Genomic DNA, 18,619 nt, shown 5'->3' on the forward strand with positions numbered 1-18,619 from the left:
GTTCCAAATAGCTCTCCAGAAGGGTTGGATGAGTTCACAGCTCCACCAACAGTGTAATAGTGTCCCAGATTTCCCATAACCCTTCCAACAATGATCATTATCCTTCCTGGTCATATTGGCCAATCTGAGCGGTGTGAGGTGGTACCTCAGAGAAGCTTTAATTTGCATTTCTCTAATAATTAATGATTTAGAGCATTTTTTCATATGGCTATGGATTGCTTTGATCTCCTCATCTGTAAATTGCCTTTGCCTATCCTTTGACCATTTGTCAATTGGGGAATGGCTTTTTGTTTTAAAAATATGACTCAGTTCTCTGTATATTTTAGAAATTAATCCTTTGTCAGAATCATTAGTTGTAAAGATTGTTTCCCAATTTACTACATTTCTTTTGATTTTGGTTACATTGGTTTTATCTGTGCAAAAGGTTTTTAATTTAATGTAATCAAAATCATCTAATTGGTTTTGGGTGATGTTCTCCAACTCTTCCTTAGTCATAAACTGTTCCCCTTTCCATAGATCTGACAGGTAGACTAGTCCTTGATCTTCTAATTTGCTTATAGTATAGTCTAAGTCCTGTATCCATTTCGATCTTATCTTGGTAAAGGGTGTGAGGTGTTGGTCTAATCTAAGTTTCTCCCATACTAACTTCCAATTATCCCAGCAGTTTTTATCAAAGAGGGAGCTTTTATCCCAATGGCCAGACTCTTTGGGTTTCTCAAACAACAGATTACTGTAATCATCTCCTGCTTTTACACCTAGTCTATTCCACTGGTCCACCACTCTATTTCTTACCAGTTTTGATGACTGATGCTTTATAATACAATTTTAGATCAGGTAGGGCTAAGCCACACAGAACTTCTTAATGTGAGGTCTGTGAACATTTTAAAAAATATTTGATAACTATAATTTAATATTACTAGTTTTCTTGGTAATCCTGCGTGTTTTATTTTATTCATTTTTAAAAACATTATTCTGAGAAAGAACCCATAGGCTTTATAACCACTGCCCAACAAGTCTAGGACACAACAAAAGATTAAGAATCCCATTTCAATGGTGTCTTATCATCAATCTATGTATTCCTTCCAACAAGGTAGACCACAGTCCATCTATGCCTGTCTGTCTTAAAACCTCATCCTTGTCTTCCTATGAATTTGACACAAGAGATTCACTCACTGTATTAGAGTGATTCTCTTTATTTTCCTAAAAAAAGTCAAGTCAAGTCAACTAGTAGTTATTTATTATTAGTCTAGTGATTGTACTAAGCTATCACTAGGAATATAAATACAAGCAATCAAAAAAAGAAGAGGAGAAGAAGTCCTTGCCCTCAGGGAGCTTACTACATTCTAATGAGAGAAGAAAACTCAGGGGGAAAAAAGGAGAGGGTGATATGATATCAAGGTCTGGAGAAATGAACGTTCCAGGAGGTGCACAACAATGGATGAAGGGGTGGAAGAAGAAAATATCTAGCTAATGCTTGATGTTAAAGTCTGGAAAATTTTAGAGAAGTTAATATAACAATGGACATCAGAAAGATAATAATGATAATGATAATAATAATAATACATGGCTGGGAAAGAAAGTGGACTTGTAAGCAATAAGAGATAAGGATCATGATGGACAATCACAGACCCAGACCAAAGATCATCAGCACCCTGGATAGCTCTTTCTATGGTGGATTTATGGAAGAACATAGGAAAAAAGTCCTTGAGAAAGAAAAATGTGGGTGGACTCCAAAATGAACATGGGGAAGAAAAATTCCAAATCCATAGAGATATAAAAGTTATGAATAAAAGCACATTTCTCCACAGCATTTAAGACTTAAAGAGTGCTTCTTTCCCCAATCTCCCAATAACCCTGTGAAGTAAGTAGTATATTCTTCTCCCCCTTTTACAATTGAGAACACTGAGATTCTGAGAGTTTAAATTAGTTGCTCAGGGTCACAACTAATAAGTGTGTAATTCAAGCCTGGGTCTTGAAATCTTTTGCTTTTCTTACAGTTTTGATTATTCAAGTCTAAAAGAGAATATTGAGGAGCAATGACTTAATGCAGTCTGAATATATACAACCAGAAAGAATAAGTTTAAGCTATCAGAGCTTCTAGGTGGGGCAGGCCTGGAGTCATGAAGACCTGAATTCAAATCCAGTCTCAGACACTTACTGTGTGTTCCTGGGCAAGTCATTTGACTCTGTTTACCTTAGATTCCTCATCTGTAAAATGAGCTGAAAATGGAAATGGCAAATCCCTCAATATCTTTGCCCAGAAGACCTCAAATGGGGTCATAAAGAGTTGGACCTAACTAAAACAACTGAATCACCACCACAGCAATCAGGGAGGAAATTTAAAAAAGAAAAATCCAGGAAGATACTTATGTAAAGAAATGAATCAGACTCACCTTTCGAAAAAGGAAATACCAGGGGCAGCTAGGTGGTGCAGTGGATAGAGCACTGGCCCTGGAGTACCAAAGTTCAAATTTGACCTCAGACACTTAATAATTATGTAGCTGTGTGGCCTTGGGCAAGTCACTTAACCCATTGTCTTGCAAAAACTAAAAAAAAAAGGAAATACAGATGCCTTCTCTTCCTTCAGTATCTCCTATATGGATTCAGTACCTTCTGAGATTTTCCCTATTCCCTTTCTTATACAATGAATCTCAAAACTGGAAAATAAGGGGCAGTTAGGTGGTGCAGTGGATAAGAGCACTGGCCTTGGAGTCAGGAGTACTTGAGTTCAAATCCGGCCTCAGACACTTAATAATTACCTATCCGTGTGGCCTTGGGCAAGCCACTTAACCCCATTGCCTTGAAAAATCTAAATAAAAAAAAAAGAGAGAGAGAGAGAAGTTTAGAAGGAATAATTTAAAAAAAACTGGAAAATAAAGAGACATTGATAGAGCCTTGTGCTCTTTGAACAGATTAGACAGAATAGTAGTTAACTACTGAAATGGGATGCTAAGGAGAGGGATATAGTGTTCTTCCCTGGAAGGCTACTGGTGAAATAGCGGAAGAGATGTCCATTGTCTCTGGGATGTTTAAAGTCATCCTGTTTAGAGGCAGGGATAAGAGAACTAATCTAAGTTCCATATATCTGGAAAATATTTTATTCTCCAATCACAGAATCCTATCATTAAAAAAGGAACATCAGGATCATACAAGTGGAAATTTAACTTGACTGTCCAGTATAGAACTTTCTTCCTTGGGCTGAGAATTAGATCTAAGATTGCATTCCCTCCCTGTCTCTAGCCAAAAAAAAAAACCAAGCAGAGATGCGATAGCTAGACAACCAGGAAATCAGAACCCTGAACTTCATGATATTAAAAAAAGGCATTTTCATCTTCCCTAGTGGTATGGACTGAAGGCCTCTAGCTGCATTCATTTCTAGTTTTAGCATCTAGTAGTGATCAGTCAAAGACCATATGTTATCACCTCCCATGAGGACAATACTTCTTGAGATTGCCTTTCTCATTCACAAAAAGATCTGCCCACATTGAGTCAGGATGAATATTGAAAGCTCTGACTACATATCTCTAAACAGAAAGTGGTGTAGGTAATTCATGACCTCTTACTAATGTGAGAATTGGTTAGAGCCATAGTTCAGTCTATCTATATCAGACTGGCCACTCCCACACTTAGACCCATTGAATGAGATCTGACTTTACTGCAAATTGTTTCCTATTTCTCTAGAAGAAGCAAGTCAGCAGGCTATTTTTGATGAGCTATCTAGGGAGAGGGGAAATCCAGAATGCTCTGAAGGCTTGAGAACAGAATCATCTTGAGTAGGAAGGAGATGGAGCATAAAGCTGAGTAATTTGTTGGTGACTTGATGACCTGCTTCAATGCAAAATTGCTTTTCTTCACAGCTACCATAGCTGACCTCTAAGACCAGGGTGGGCAGCTCAGTGGATAGAGCCCTGGTCTTAGAGTCAGTAGGACAGGAGTTCAAATCCAGCCTCAGACACTTACTAGCTGTGTGACCTTGGGCAAATCACTATAGGATGCTTAGGGTCAAATAGCCTGGGTAAAAGATCTCCAGGAGCATAAGAGTGAAATTGGAAGGTAAGCACTGAGTAGGGATTCCAAAGTTAGCCTTCATGTCCATTTCTCTGGGACTCTGCAGGAATTCCATATCAAGACATAATGATAAAGAAATTAAGGAAGGAGACAGACGTGCTCTCTAGAAGGGCCCTGGTCTCCACCTTGTCTAGTCTTGAGGCCATAGTCTCAGTTCTCAGCTACCTCCGCTTTCCTCCAGTTTCTCACACCCAGGGCCCTCTCTCCAGCTGCCCACTGGATCCAGATGGCGCTGGAGGAGAAAGGGAAGCTGGTGACTTAGCAGAGCCCCTCACTCAAATCCAATCCATGCACTTGTCACGGCATCCCCTCCCGATGTCATGTCACCTTCTTCAGGAATGAAGGGCAAACGTTGTTGCTGTTGTTTGTTGTTATGGATCAGGGTCAAGTTCACCCACCGTAAGAAGAAGCTTTGTCTCCCCCGATAAGAAGACGCGTCAGGCAGTGAAAGTGGAACCCATTATGATCATGGAGACATAGCAGAAAAGACACAGTCTCCCCCAAAGGAACTTAGATTCTAATGTGGAAAAGACAGAAATCATTACTAACATTTACACAATGCTTTCAGGTTTCTAAAGTCCTTTACATGCAATTTCTCCAATAATTCTCACAGCAATGCTGTAAGATATTATCTATTATGATCCCCATTTTACAGATGAGGAAACTGAGGCTTGGAAAGGATTTGATGGTTGGTGGTTGTAAGTATCTGAGACAGCATTTGGACCCAGAACTTCTTTACTGCCAGTCTATCCCTTTTTATGTTATTAAGCACACTGGATTTGGAATGGATTAAGTGTGGATTGGAGGGGTGGGCGGCTAGGTGGTTCAGTGGATAGAACACTGGCCCTGGAGTCAGGAGGACCTGAGTTCAAATCCAGCCCCAGACACTTAAAAATTACCAAGCCGTGTGGCCTTGGACAAGTCACTTGACCCCATTGCCTTGCCAAAAAAAAAGTGTGGATTGGAGATGAATCTGATTTAACTCTTACTGTATTGGTCCAAAAATAAGCCATCCTAAAATATAAGCTGTTCCCAAGGAAATGTTAGAGCCAGTTTAGACACCAGCTCTCCCAGGCTGCAGGTGAAAGGGGAAGGAATTTTTAAACAAATTTAAATTGCTTTATTTTCAGTGTGAGCATTTATTATTTATACCTCAGAAATCGGCAAACACTACAAATCAAAGTTTCTTTGTTTAATAGTTTTGTGGATTGTCTTGACTTTTAAAAGTGATGGAAAAAACATTAATAGTGCAGAAATTAATAGTGCAAAATATCAATAGTGCAGATTTGGGGAGAAAACAGAGGTTGTTAAACATTTACCAGCATGCCCTGCCGGCACCCCTAGAGTAACGTTCTTTTGAGATGAAAAATATCTTTATATGCATTTATAATATATTACATATATATTATATGCATATATTTATACATGCATGTGCATATATATATATATATATATATTTTTTTTTTACTGAAATAACAACTGTAAGGGTATCAAACTCAGGTTTGATACAAGGCAGATATGGGAGAGGCAGTCAATACTTGTTACCTTAAGCAAATCACTATGCCTCAATTTCCTCATATTTAAAATAAAAAGGAAACTACCTGCAATACATACCTCACAAGATGGTGATGAAAAAAGCATTTTGAAATCCATAAAGTAATAGGCTACTTTTTATTTGTGGTGATATAGTTGGCATTTGGGACAGGGTAGAGAAACTGGAGGAAAGCGGAGGTAGCTGAGAACGGAGACTATGGGCTCAAGACTAGACAAGGTGGAGACCAGGACCCTTCTAGAGAGCATGTCTGTCTCCTATTTTAATTTCCTTATAATTATGTCTTGATATGGAATTCCTACAGAGTCCCAGAGAAATGGACATGAAGGCTAACTTTGGAATCCCTACCCATTTCTTATCTTCCAATTTCACTCCTATGCCCCTGGAGATCTTTTACTCAGGCTATTTAACCCTAAGCGTCCTATAGCAAGTCATCTCTTTAGTACTATTATTATTATTATTATTATTATTACTATAGAAATATTTTGTTTTCCAATTATATACAATGGTAGTTCCTACCAATCTTTTTTTGCAAGGTTTTGATTTTTACAATTTTTCTCCCTCCCTCTCTTCCCTCCCCTCTCTCCCCCAACAGAAGGCAATCTGATATAGACTTTACAATTGCATCTATGATAAACATAGATCAAAATTGAATGTGTTATGATAAAAGAATCTTATCCAGAAGGGAGAAAGAAAGCATTAGAGGTAGCAAAATCATGTAATACATAAGACAACTTTTAAAAATGGAAGCTAATGGGGTGGCTAGGTGGTGCAGTGGATAAAGCACAGGCCCTGGAGTCAGGAGGACCTGGGTTCAAATCCAGTCTCAGACACTTAATAATTACCTAGCTGTGTGGCCTTGGGCAAGTCACTTAACCCCATTTGCCTTGCAAAAACCTAAAAAATGGAAGATAACAAGCTTTGGTTTTCGTTCAAACTTCACAGTTCTTTCTCTGGATACAGATGGCATTTTCCATCGCAGGTCCCCTAAAATTGTCCCTGATTGTTGCACTGATGGAGAGAACAAGTCCTTCAAGGTTGATCACCACTCTATGCTGTTGTTAATGTTCCTCCGGTTCTGCTCATCTCACTCAACATCAATTCATGCAAGTCTTTCCAGGCTTTTCTGAAATCCCTTCTCTCATGATTTCTTATAGAACAATAATAGTGTTCCATCACATACATAGACAATTTGTTTAGCCACCCCCCCCAACTGATGGACATCCCCTCAATTTCTAATTCTTTGCTACCAAAACCAGAACTGCTATTAATAGTTTTGTACATGTGAGATTTTTACTCTTTTTCATGATCTTTTTAGGATATAGACCCACTAGTGGTATTGCTGGATCAAAGGGTAGGCAGCTTTACTACCCTTTAGACATAATTCCAAATTGCTCTCCAGAAAGTCTAGATCAGTTCACAATTCTGCCAGCAATGTATCAGTGTCCCAGATTTCCCACAGCCCCTCCAACATTGACCATTATCCTTTCTTTTCACATCAGCCAATCTGAGAGGTGTGAGGTAGTATCTCAGAGACACTTTAATTTTAATTTCTCTAATCTATAATGATTTCGAGCAATTTTTCACATAACTATAGATAGCTTTGATTTCCTTGTCCAAGAATAAACAAGCCGTCTCTGATCCAGTCTTTCCTCCCTACCAAGCTGAACAGCAAGAAGGGGGGCCTGAAGCAGTAAGAAGACTGCCTTCCTCACCTGAAATTGCCTCTTCCCCCTCCCCTTCAGCCTCCCTCCCACACCCTGCTCACTGCCTCTCTCCTCTGTCTTCCCCTCCCAGCCAAGTTGACAGTCAATATTCTGGATGTCAATGACAACACGCCCCAATTCCGGCCCTTTGGCATCACCTACTACACAGAGCGGATCCTGGAGGGTGCCACGCCAGGCACCACCCTCATTGCTGTATCAGCCTATGATCCAGACAAGGGGGTCAATGGGCAGATCACCTACACCCTGCTCAACTTGGTGCCCCCAGGTTATGTCCAACTGGAAGATTCTTCAGCAGGTAGGCTGAGCACCCAGATATCCCAAGGTTCTATTAAAGGAGAAATAGATGAACCTCTTTTCTACCCCTGGAGAGATTGGGATTAGTGGGTTATTACCAGTTCTCCAAACTTACACCTCATTTTTCTTCCCTATTATTTTGTGTTTGTGACAGATTTCAAGGTAGTAATGCTCTTAATTTTTAGCTCCCACACCAAACCACTGATGAGGGGAACAAGGGATATGTCTGGCCCTGAATTGGAGCATGAACCTTACAGGAGACATAACTCAGCCACATCCCCAGTTACCACTAAGAGTCAATTTGGGGCAGGAAGTCCAAAGAATCGTTACAAAAGAATCAATAGCCTGTTGATGCTGACTCTTTTGGACCCCTGGGGTCTTCTTCACTGCTCTTCCAGAGAGTAATTAAAACATAAACCAATCACTCTCTAACCTGGAGGTCTTCCATTAGATGCTGTCATCTTATGGCAATGTCGCCCAAAGGGGATTTACCTAGATTCACCTTCTGACCTCTCCTAATCTCTGAACCAACTCCCCATATTACCTGGTAATATCACAGAATGTAGAATTGTAAGGAATCCATCAACAATCATTTCCTGAGGACTTATCATGTGTGAAGCATTGTTTGCCTAAGACATCCTAAGAAAAATCTAAAACAATCCCTGACTGTTCCATTCTAATGGAATAATACCATACACATACCTACATATATACATAAAATATATACAAATTTTGTGTGTTCTATATATACATATAATATGCATTATCTCTACATGTGTATGCAACATACATACAAAATCGACATCAGGTAACTTTAGAAAGAGAGGCACCCAAAGATGGAGGAGTACCAGGACAGGTCTCCTGCAGAAAATGGTTCATGAACTCAGTCTTGAAGGAAACCAGAGAGTCTAAAGGAAAGAACTAAGCTGGCACAGAGCAGGCATTTCATACAAGCTTACTGACTGACTGAGGAGAGAGAAAGAGCAATCCAGGCAGCCAATGTAGAGACACAGAAGTGGGAGATAGAGCTTCCTATGTGAGGAACAGGATGAGGACTGACTAGACCATAGATTACACAGATATAAGAAAACCGAAAAGATGGCAAAAGGTCAGGTTTAAAAGAGGTTCTGGGGGTGGCTAGGTGGCACAGTAGATAGAGCACCAGCCCTGGAGTCAGGAGTGCCTGAGTTCAAATCCAGCCTCAGACGCTTAATAATTACCTAGCTGTGTGGCCTTGGACAAGCCACTTAAGTCCATTGCCTTACAAAAAAAAAACTTAAAAATAAAAAAAAAACCTAAAGGAGGTTCTGAAAGTCAACAAAAGTGGTTCATATTTAATCCTAGAAATAATAGTGAGCCACTCAGGGTTATTGATCAGAGTAATTCTGCATATTAAGAAAACTGGCGGCTGCATAGTGGATGGATTGGAAGGGAGAGAGATAAGGCAGGGAGATATATTCAAAAGTTATTCTTACATCCCATTGAGAGGGTTAGGGGGACTTGATCCTTTGTTTCATTTGTTTTTAATATCTCTAGTAAGGATTTCTAATCCTTAGTTCTTCAGTTTATTGCAAACAGATTTCTTATCTGATGATTTTCAAACTGTAATATATATATATATGTACATATATATAATTTAATAACTGGTACAATATACTCTACAGAACAATGGAAAAATCTTTTAAGAGAAACAATGCAGAAAATGTTACACAAAAGGTCCTTTTCCCAAAACAATTACATATCTAAACCATTAGTTACATTAGAAATTCTCATTTCAGGGCGGCTAGGTGGTGCCAGTGGATAGAGCCCCAGCCCTGGAGTCAGGAGGACCTGAATTCAAATCTGAACTCAGACACTTGATAATTACCTAGCTGTGTGGCCTTGGACAAGCCATTTAGCCCCATTGCCTTGCAAAAACCTAAAAAAAAAGTTCATTTCTGAATAAGAAATGAATTAAAAAGTCATGATGGAAGATGAGTTTGGTGCAGAAGTGTGATATATACTGCGCAGTTTATTTTATATTTTTTTTAATAAATCCTAGTTTGAAGCTTCAGAAGACAAAAGCTTAAAGAGTAAGTTTCAGTGTTGAGCAACTAGTTTACCTTCTTATCCAGAAGGACCTGGTGATTAGCACTACTTTGCCATACTGTCATCAATGTTTTTGTTGTTAATTGATCCAGGGTGAATGAAGAGAAGGGGAGTATATGAGAAATAGCCTAGAGAGAAAAACAAGGGCTTGAAAAGTGAGGGAGAAAGTGGGATGAGTGAAAGTGAAGAATCCAGGATGATACTGAGTTTTCAAAACAGGGTAACAAGGAAGGATGGAGGGACTTTTGGCAGAACTAAGGAAGTTTGGAAGGAGGTGGATCCGGAAGAGAAATATAAATATTCACTTTTAGATTTGATGAGATTGAGATGGTTATGGGACAGTCAGCTCAAAAAATAAGTGACAATCTGAGCCTGGAGGTCAGGAGACGTGTTAGGACTGAATAAATAAATCTGCCTAGAAACACATAGAAATGATCACGGAACTGATGGGAACTGATAAGCTTAACAAGTTTGTCAATAAACATTTATTAAGTGTTTACTCTATGCGAGGCACTGTGCAAAGCCCTAGAGATATAACAAGGGGTAAAAGATAGTCCTCTGCTCTCATAGAGGTCATAATCTAACAAAGGAAGCAATAAGCAAAAAAATATTTACAAGCTATATACAGGATAAATAAAAAATAAGAGAAGGAAAACACTAGAATTAAGACTTTCCATAGAAGGTGGAATTTTAGCTGGAACTTAAAGGATACTAAACCTGAGGAAGGCAATTGTTCTAGCCATGTGGGGACAGACAAGCAGGGGAAATGGCTGGAGCCAAGAGAGAAAAAGCATAGAGAGGAAAGAGAACAGAATCCAGAGATATGCCCACAGTTAGTGGACAAGAAAATCCTAAGAGGAGAGTATCTAGAAGGAAGAAGCAGAGAATGCTGTTAAATGTTGCAGAGAAGGGAAGATAACTGAGAAAAGACAATTGGATTTGGTGATGGAGAGATCTCTGATCACTATGGAGGAGGTGCTCTCACTTGAATGTTGGATGGGATCTGAGTCTAGAGAGAAGAGGGTTTGGAAGAGAGCAGAAGGAGAGAAAGGGGTAACACCAAATGGAGACAACTTTTTCAATAACTTTCACCAAGAAAAGGGAAATTATGGTACAATATCATAGGGATGGAAGGATTAAGTGACCTAGCAAGAGTTTTTAAAGAGAGGGGAAGCAGATAGTTGTCTTGGTGGAGAGGAGGGAAGGTACTAACAACTACGGAGAAACATCTTCTGGAAGATGCAGGAGATAGGACCAAGAGCTTTAGAAACAACTAAGTCAGTATCTTCACTTTATAGAGGAGGCAACTGAGACTCACCCGAGAAGGAAGGAAGAGAGGGAAGCCAAGATCACACAGGCAGCAAATAAGATTGGAACTGATGACCACTTCTACTGCCCCATTCTTGCTTCCCAAGTGTATTTGAGCTTCACTTTTATTGAGAAAGACATGGAGACAATGGTGAATTCCTATGTATTTCAGGGAAGATCATCGCCAACCGAACTGTGGACTATGAGGAAGTACACTGGGTCAACTTCACTGTCCGAGCTGCAGACAATGGTTCCCCTCCTAGGGCTGCAGAGATCCCTGTATACCTGGAGATTGTGGATATCAATGACAACAATCCAATCTTTGGCCAGCCCTCCTATCAGGTGGATTATTTGATATCACTGAGGCTGCTGGGGGAGGTGCAGGATGGGCAGGGTAGGCAGGGATAGGCTGCCATCATTCAGCAGCAAGGGCACATTTCTGTAATATAACAAGCCCCTGAGTGAATCTTCCAAGGGAAGGAATTTTGAGGGATTTATGAAAGTCACTAGGAGGTCAGCCAGTGATTTAATGCAGTCCCACAGATTCCACAACCCACCAGACTTTGATACTGAGGCATTTAGGTAACATATGTTTAGAGGGCTGGACTAGAAATCAGAAAGATCTGATTTCCACCTCAGATACCTACTAGCTATATGACCCCAGGCAAGTCACTTAATCTTATTCAGCCTCAGTTTCCTCTTTTGTAAAATAAGGATAATAGGGGTGGCTAGGTGGTGCAGTGGAGCCCTGGAGTCAGGAGTACCTGAGTTCAAATCCAGTCTCAGACACTTAATAATTACCTAGTTGTGTGGCCTTGGGCAAGCTGCTTAACCCCATTGCCTTGCAAAAACCTAAAAAAAATTAAAAAATAAAGTTAATAACAGTACCTAACTCACATAGTTATGAACAAGGTGATATATGTATCATAACATGTTTTGCAAACCTATAAAAATATTAGTTGTTATTATTACTATTATTATTATTATTAAGAATGCCAGCCCTGAGCTCCTGCTCTATATCCATAGTAGAGAATACCAGCCTTGAACGCCCAAGCTTAGAGGGGGAGTAAAGTATTAGGAGTCTTTATTTGCTGATGCCTGGACTCTCTCCCTTTTGTTTTCCTACCTGGCCCCAGGAATCTGTATTTGAAGATGCACCAGTGGGCACAATCATTCTCACTGTCACTGCCACTGATGCTGACTCAGGTCCCTTCGCCCTCATAGAGTACAGTCTAGGTGATGGAGAAGGCAAATTTGGGATCAACCCCACTATGGTAAGTGAACCAATCAGTAAGCATTACTTAAGCACCCAGAATATACCAGGTACCATGATAAGTATTGGGGGTTCTAAGAATAAAATGAAAAATGAAAATGAAACTGTCCTCATTTCAAGGCACTTACAAGGTGGAAGGGGGATGGTAAATACACGGGAGAGAATGAAGAGTAAGAAGGGAGGAAAGTAGTGGCCAAGAATCCCAGATCTTCTAGAGGTAACAACATCCATCAGCCCACCCAGATATATGGAGATTTATTTTCCCATTGTAGCCAATTCACTGACACCCTTGAGTTGATGTCATATGATGGAAGGATCATTGGACTAGGAGATATGGGTTCAAATCCCAGGTCAGCCAGTAACTAGTTGTTTGGGTAGTTGGTTTTCCTCTTTGTACCTCAGTTCCCTCCTCTGTAAAATGGATGTAGGAAGTACAATTATCTCTAAGGTTCCTTCCATCATACTAGTAAGTGATGTTAATTATCAAATCATTCTTAGAATTTATGAGAATCTCTTAGTTTAAACCAAATTCTACTCCTTCTGTCTTAGTAGATAAGAAGAATGAGTCGTCATTCTGTTTAATAATAACCCTTTATATCCTTTAAGAGATTTGTGAAAAATTAAATTATGAATAATTCTTCCTACATTAAAAAATCCCCTCATTTTCCGTCCCGTATTTGGTAAAGTGTGAAAAACTCCATTCCCCTCTTATACCAGTCACTAAATAAATTTTTGTAGAAAGACAGTGTGTCAAAATGGATAAATCTGGTCTTATAATCAGGAAGACCCAAGTTTAAGTCTCACCTCTGATACGCATTGTGTGGCCCAGTGATTCAGGAAACTCTCTAGGACAGAGATTCTTACCAATTCATGATTCACTCAGAGTGTTTTGATCTTGGTTTCTTGAAAGTTTACAGAGTTACAAGTTTAACACCAACCTCTCCCACTTTGTCCAATGGTTATAAATTAGCTCCAAGCCCCCAAGTCATCATTCACTGACCAGAGTCATTCCTGACTCTGAACAAGAAATACTTTAAATCTCTCAGTTTTGTTAGCCAACAACATTCATATTAGCTAAAATTTAAATTAGCTAGAAATTCAAATGTGCATTTAAAAAGTTTCCCCCAACAAAAGTAAGCAACAAAGCTAAACCAATTGAGCTAACAGACCACAGAAACTAGCAGAAGAAAGAGGTGGAGAAAGAAAATTTCTTGTGGAATGGTCACTAACAGCATGAGATGATGTCCCCAAAAGACACACAAAAACTACAGGTAATCAGAGATAGTAGAAGCCACCTCATCTCATTTAGAGGAACAAAGTTCAGCAAGGGTGAGTCTCCTTCCAAAGATATCATCCAGCAAAACAACCAGCCTCTCCCACCTTCCTTGATGAGGGCAGCTAACTATCTCCTAATCTCTTCATCACTATATTCCCCAGTGCAGACCTTAGTCCGCCCAGGATCGGGAAATGATAACAGAAACTGAAGTCAATCTCTCCTACTTTTCTAGGGAGACATCTATGTGCTGTCCCCCCTGGATCGAGAGACAAAGGCTCATTATATCCTAACAGCCTTGGCCAAGGACAACCCTGGGGACATACCCAGCAACCGCAGGGAGAATTCAGTCCAGGTAAGGCATGTGACTCTAAGTGTGGGAAGTAGGGGATGGGTTGACTAGATGATGATTTTGGAAGGACATAGAACCAGTAGGGATGGGATCGGCTGTCACTGAAGACAGATTCTTTCAGGAAATAGAGGCTTCCAGGTATGTGACACAAGCCGCATCTTCCTGACACTTCTACAACTAGCTCTTGTTTCCCACTCTTGCTTCTCAGTCACTCCATGAACAATTAGTAAGTGCCAAAAGTGCTTAGGTACTGTGCTAAGCCCCAAATGAGGTCTGGATGGCAAAAAAAACTAGAGCTTAGCATGCTGGAGAGTTCTAATATCAGACTGGGGTTGAGAAATGTAATTTTTGTTTCTTTTTGCAAGGCAATGGGTTAAGTGACTTGCCCAAGGTCACACAGCTAGGTCATTATTAAAGTCTGAGGTCAGATTTGAACTCAAGTCCTCCTGACTCCAGGACCAGTACTCTCCCCACTGTGCCACCTAGCTGCCCCCGAGAAATTTAGTTTTCCACAGAAATTTTTGATCCCTTCAAGGTCACCCTCCTCCTGACTCTAAGTGGGACATTTTAATTTTCAGGGGGAAAAAAGGCGTAGACTTCCATACTTCAAGAATCTTTTTTTTTCCAAAGTGTATATTTTTCCATCAACACAGATTACAACAGTGATAGACAGTTTTTGAAAACTGGTAGGATTGAAAAGCTTGCTATCAGGCTGGTGGCATGGTGATGAGCCTCTACAAACTTATCTGGGTTGGTCACCAGACAACACCAAATACACTGTTTCTCCAACCATGTGTTCAAAGTCTTTTCTCTTTGCTTCTATAGCTTTAGCCTTTGAAACCCCAGTATTATGTCCATGCTTGATGAGGCATCAGAAGAAGCTTTTCACAGAGACTAGATCCATACCTATGGGTCACCCAGGGTCAAGGACAGCCTACCTAAGGGTCAAGAACATGGGGTAGTCTGGGTCAGGTTACCAGGCCAAAGGATCTAGTATCAAGGTCATGAGGCTAACACTAAACGAATAGGACACCAAGTCAAGACCATCGACTATAGGTATATACAGCTCTAACTATATAGATATGTCTAAGATCAGAACCAACTCTAATCAGGAAGAATTGAGTGACATAGAGTTCAAGTTCAGGGTACTGTCCATAAACAAAGAATAGGCCCTACCCTAAGGAGCTCATTGGTGTCCCCTCCCTCATCTGAGGCTGCCTCACAGGTCATGATCTTTCATCTTGGGAGAATGACTTTTGTAGTCATCATACACCATCCCTTCAAATACTAGGTGGTGATACAAGTACTGGATGTCAATGACTGTCGACCTCAGTTCTCCAAGCTCCAGTATAGCACCAGTGTTTATGAGAATGAACCTGCAGGCACTTCAGTCATCACCATGATGGCCACCGACCAGGATGAAGGGGAAAATGGAGAACTGGCTTATTCCATTGAGGGCCCTGGTGTAGGTGAGTGGCCCTAACAGCAGGCTTGGAGAAGGATTGGGAAAAGACTATTGAAACTGTGTCCCCTCCCACAGGCTTGTCCACCACCCCATTCTTAGATGACTATGGGCTGAGTATTTCCCCATTCAGCTTTAGTTTCCTCAGTAGGAAATATTAGCTAGCATGGCTTAGGAGTTAATTAAGGGATGTTCTATTATATTCATGTTACCATAGCAACAGGTGGTGACTGAAAGACTCAGAGAATGGGTGATGTGGTGTATGTAGGAAACAGGGTGAACAGCAGCTCCTCCATTGGGATGGCCTCAATGGAGCTAAGGGAAAGAGTGGAAACTGAGAGGAAGATAACTTAGAGGGGACACGATGATAGGTGCTTTGAGAATTTGAAGGATTGTCATGTGGAAAAGTAATTAGACTTTTCTATTAGGCCTCAGAAGGCAGAAGTAGAAATGATGGGTCAAGGTCATAGAGGTAGATTTCAAAGAGATGTAAGGAAAAGCTTTCAAATAAATACTTCTCTAAAAGTAGAATGGGTTGCTTTGGGGAGGTACAGGGCTCCTCATAGTGGAGCTCTTCAAGCAAAATCTAGGGGGAAAAGGCAGATAAGGTAAACAAGACTATTATACAACTTCACACTCATCTCTTTCATCTTTGAAATTCTGTGAGTGATGAGAAGGGCCCTAAAACAACTCTCTGCCCTGACAGAGGCATTCCAAATCGATAAGGATTCAGGCCTAGTAACAACCCGACGGCCACTGCAATCTTATGAGAGATTCAACCTAACAGTGGTAGCTACAGATGGTGGGCAGCCCCCACTCTGGGGCACCACTATGCTCTATGTGGAAGTCATTGACGTCAACGACAACCGGCCAGTTTTTGTCCGTCCACCCAATGGTACCATCCTCCACATCTTGGAGGTATGTCATGTATCCCCACAGGCTACTCTCATCTCTCCTTCAGACCTAAAGGAAAGAAGTTTCCTAAAGGGTACAAAGTATAGTTACCATGACAGCTAACATTCCCTCCTCAACATTTGTCTTGATTGCTTCTTATATTATTTTCATATGACGAATTTACAAAGCTGAATTGAAGGTACCGCTGCCTACTTCAGCTTGCTACTTGTCCTAAACAACAGAATTGCTAGTTAATCACTCTGGAAATGGACTACCCATGTTCTCATCTCTAATCCCAATACAATTACCCTCAGGAAGGCTCAAACCCTGTTCCAGAAGTGAGGAGGGATGGTGTATTTGGCACTTCCTGACCATCCCAACCTGAATCAGACCTCTGAGATATCAGGACAGTAGCAACCACTAAATCAAACAGAAATCTGATGGGATTCTGGAGGGTTCCAAGGCCTTAGCCATTATAGACTACAATAGAAGCCCATGGGATTAAGAGAAGAAAGTGAGTTTTCTGGGTATCTCACCAGGCTCCCTCTATTACTATCTTTGCCAAAAATTACCCAAGCTAGGTTGGTCTCAAAAGGTTGGGGGTGAGGGGCGGGAACACAATACTATACTCTGGAATGGGTTAGAGGTTGGTTCCCCTCACCCTACCAACCCTTGGGGGCAGAGGAAGGGTTTGTTCCCAAGTACAGACACAAGGTGGCACAAAGATCCTACAAACAACTCCTCCCACCCAGGATTCTCTTCTAGGAATTGGGGTTTTTTCTGACGATTCTAGGAAATGCAAATAATCTGAGAAAGAACTGGCAAATTTCCCTGTGCTCTAATAGGAAATCCCTCTGCGGTCGAATGTTTACGAAGTCTATGCCACAGATAAGGATGAAGGACTCAATGGGGCTGTTCGCTACAGCTTCCTGAAGACAGCCGGGAACAGAGACTGGGAATATTTCACCATTGATCCCATCAGTGGACTTATCCAAACTGCCAAACGCCTCGACAGAGAGCAGCAGGCTGTATACAGTGTAAGGATTCTCTGGATGTCATTAACTGCCACGAAGACCTAGGTTTAAGTACTGTCTCTGACACTACTGACTCTTTTTTTCTTGGTTTTTTGGGGTTTTGCAAGGCAATGGAGTTATGTGACTTGCCCAAGGTCACACAGTTAGGTAATTATTAAGTGTCTGAGGTCAAATTTGAACTCAGCCCTGACTGTAGGGCTGGTGTTCTATCCACTGCACCATCTAACTACCCCATCTACTGACTCTTAGCAAATCCCTTATCCACCGGCTGCCATCTGCAATTCTAAACTGCAAAGATGATAGCAATCAACATCGATAGAGGAAGTTTTCTCACCTGGAAGTTTTCTAAATCAATGCAATCACAGATCAGTGCCTAGCCATACTATCCAGAGGACATTGTGGGAAATGTCCAGTTGCCACTTTTCCTTGGAGGTAGGGTGGAGTGGAAAATAGGCTAAGGGAAGTCATCTCTGATCTTTCCACTACCTAGGATAGCATATCCAAAACCATAGCCTGTGGTACCCTAATGCCCAAGACTTGTAAATGAGAGCTCCATGGGAATGCTTCAGTTCTAGAAATATGATTTTCTCAAAAATATTCAACATGAAACAGCATCTGTATCTCTATCAAAGTCCTCCTCAAATGTCTCATTGTGCCAAGGAGAAAAACTCAGGGCTCTCAGGTACTTGTCTGTGATGAGGCACTTCCCTCAAACATGCTGTCTGAGGGTCAGCCCAGCTGAGGGCATCACCAAAAGACTAGCCAGTGATGCAGCTTTTTTGACCACAGTCACTCAGCAAGAACAGGGGCAAATTGAATGAACATCAATAATCAATATCTCTGAGCCTGAAAGTAAATAATCCAAATCCTCAACACATGGAAATGAATATCTCCTGCATTATAGGAAGCTTCATTTTCTCTATTTTGCTTTGTCTCCTTCTAATACCATTATCTGAGGAGTATTAATGACTTCTCTGGTCATCCCTGGATCATGGGCTCCATCAACATATTTCTAGTCCAAAAGCATTCTATAGCTCAGTAAATTAGAAAATGTTAGACTGGGGACATCTAACTGAACAGCATCAATTCTTTAATTACTCTATCCCCTGAAGCTTCATCCAGTACCTCCAGCAGAATAACCCTGGGTTCAAACCTAGTGCAGGAGAGATCTTTCTTTTGCTTCCAGTTTCCAGAGAGGACCCCCATCCGGAAGATACTCTTGGTTGAGAAAGTATAGACTTTGAGAAGCAGCAGATATATGAGGAGCTGCCACTTCAATATATCCCAGACTTCC

At 40.8% G+C, this 18,619-nt stretch overlaps 1 protein-coding gene across 1 annotated transcript in view; it reads left to right on the forward strand.

Moving 5' to 3' along the window:
* Nucleotides 1-18,619, forward strand: part of CDH23 (cadherin related 23) — a 460,126-nt gene that overhangs the window by 429,788 nt on the left and 11,719 nt on the right. The window contains exons 45-51 of the mRNA XM_074232774.1: nt 7,418-7,642; nt 11,210-11,379; nt 12,174-12,311; nt 13,819-13,938; nt 15,227-15,404; nt 16,104-16,315; nt 17,137-17,328. Coding sequence (XP_074088875.1) covers nt 7,418-7,642; nt 11,210-11,379; nt 12,174-12,311; nt 13,819-13,938; nt 15,227-15,404; nt 16,104-16,315; nt 17,137-17,328 — 1,235 coding nt within the window. The remainder of the gene's footprint in view (nt 1-7,417; nt 7,643-11,209; nt 11,380-12,173; nt 12,312-13,818; nt 13,939-15,226; nt 15,405-16,103; nt 16,316-17,136; nt 17,329-18,619) is intronic.

This window comes from Macrotis lagotis, chromosome 4, assembly GCF_037893015.1.
Source record: "Macrotis lagotis isolate mMagLag1 chromosome 4, bilby.v1.9.chrom.fasta, whole genome shotgun sequence".
Taxonomy (NCBI): Eukaryota; Metazoa; Chordata; class Mammalia; order Peramelemorphia; family Peramelidae; genus Macrotis; species Macrotis lagotis.